This window comes from Echinops telfairi, unplaced genomic scaffold (assembly GCF_000313985.2).
Source record: "Echinops telfairi isolate 266 unplaced genomic scaffold, ASM31398v2 ScPeMD7_3533;HRSCAF=4204_1, whole genome shotgun sequence".
Classification (NCBI taxonomy): Eukaryota; Metazoa; Chordata; class Mammalia; order Afrosoricida; family Tenrecidae; genus Echinops; species Echinops telfairi.
Window position 1 is genome coordinate 27,873,917 of NW_022107432.1, and position 1,739 is coordinate 27,875,655.

Consider the following 1,739-nt stretch of genomic DNA (forward strand, 5'->3'; position numbering starts at 1 on the left):
TAGGGACTGAGGAGAGAGCCTGGGAATTGCTAAAGAAAGGATCAACAAGCACATCATTGAGAAGCGGCCTCTGTGCTGCGTAAGTAGAATGCTAATGAATTTGTTCTCATTCTTGTCAGCAGATCTGCTTCATACTTTAAGTCTGGTTTATGAACCGATTATGAACAACAAATTCCTATTGAAAAGGAATACAATGAAATGTGTCACCTTGTTTGTCTTTCTTTCTCTCTCTCTCTAAATGGACTTACCCTAGCAAAGCAATTCAGTAGACGCTTATCAAAATCATCCGTCACCCTGCCTCCATATTGTACTTCTCCAATCATGTACCGCACTGTACTCCAGGACACGCCCTTTATTGAAAGAAGAAGTATTGTCAGTCAAAACAAACCGTTATCAATAGGTTCAGACCTTTCCCTAGAGGAAACACGAGCTGCCTACATTTAAGCTCGTTCATTATTCTATATGAATAACCCCCTTAACGACTAGGGGGCGGGCACGGCTAAGGTTGGTTCACCAAAGAGAAATCTACAATACTGAGCGCTAGTGAATATATTTAAAAGATTATTTAAAAGAGGTGGAGAAAAGTCTATTTTTCACTCTATGGGTTTAATCATCACTCATCCTTATTATATTAATGCCAAGCTGTTGGAGAGGGGGAAAAAAGTAGTGTTTTTGTAGAGAAAAGAGAAGATGAAGTCATCAACACTTTAATAGGTTTTCTCAGTAACATATTTTCTAGAATCAGTGTAACAAGTAGAAAATTACTTATTCACAAGATCTTTCTACAATACAACCCTCATTCTGTGAGCTACAAGTACACCCAAATTTTCACTGATTTCTATAGCAATCCTCAGCTAACAATATATTTCAGGTATTAATTTTTTTAATTAATTAAAATCCCTTTAATATACTTGGTGTGGGCAAAGGAGAAGGAGGCTTGATTTTGATTTACTTCCCCTTGGTTGAAATTCTATTCTTCAGTCAACTGTTTCAAGTGAACTATTCTTCATATGTGACAAAGTGATAAACCGTCCCAGAAGAGGTGCCCAAACAATACAATTCTTCATCGACCGGCCTCCTCTGAATCTGCTAGGTTCTTAATTTGAATACCCTTTTCCCATTTCAAGGAGAAATGGTGGTTTGACCCACAAGCCCCCACCCACCCAGGGATAAATTCATCATGGCTCTCCGTCATCATTCGGTTACTGCATCTTCTCTGTTCACCTTATAGACCTACTGTGGGCTAACATGAGGCGATTTGAAGGAAGGGAGTAGGAGGCAGAAAGAAGCTGGTATCTATTAAGCCCTTCTAAATGCAGCAAATGCTGCACTTGCCCCAATCCTCCCCCTTTCAGTATTTGCAGACACAATGGCCATTTTATTGATGGGGAAACTGAGGCTTTGAGAGGCTCATTCGCTTGCCCAAGCACCTGGAGAAGCCGGGTTACCATTCCATTCTATGAGCAGCCGGGTTTGCAGGTTTACTTCTAGGATGTTAAAGACGTCTCTGATTCTCTTGTTGGTTCCCTCATGAATAAAGTGGGGGTGCCGACATCTCACAGATTCCTAAGGATGGACCTGTGGTCCTTCAAACACAAGCGCTGACATCCATGAGTATGCATGAGATGAAAGGTCAGCTAAGAAGCGGGAGAGACCATGCTGACTTTTGAGGCATGGATGACATCAGGGAAGACATTTTTATTTAACGCAGCGGTTTTCAACCTGTGGATCGCGACCCT

The 1,739-nt window shown here is 41.3% G+C and overlaps 1 protein-coding gene across 1 annotated transcript in view; it reads right to left on the reverse strand.

The window, feature by feature from the left end:
* Positions 1-1,739, reverse strand: part of DNAH8 (dynein axonemal heavy chain 8) — a 369,956-nt gene that overhangs the window by 57,020 nt on the left and 311,197 nt on the right. The window contains exon 78 of the mRNA XM_045294778.1: positions 249-350. Coding sequence (XP_045150713.1) covers positions 249-350 — 102 coding nt within the window. The remainder of the gene's footprint in view (positions 1-248; positions 351-1,739) is intronic.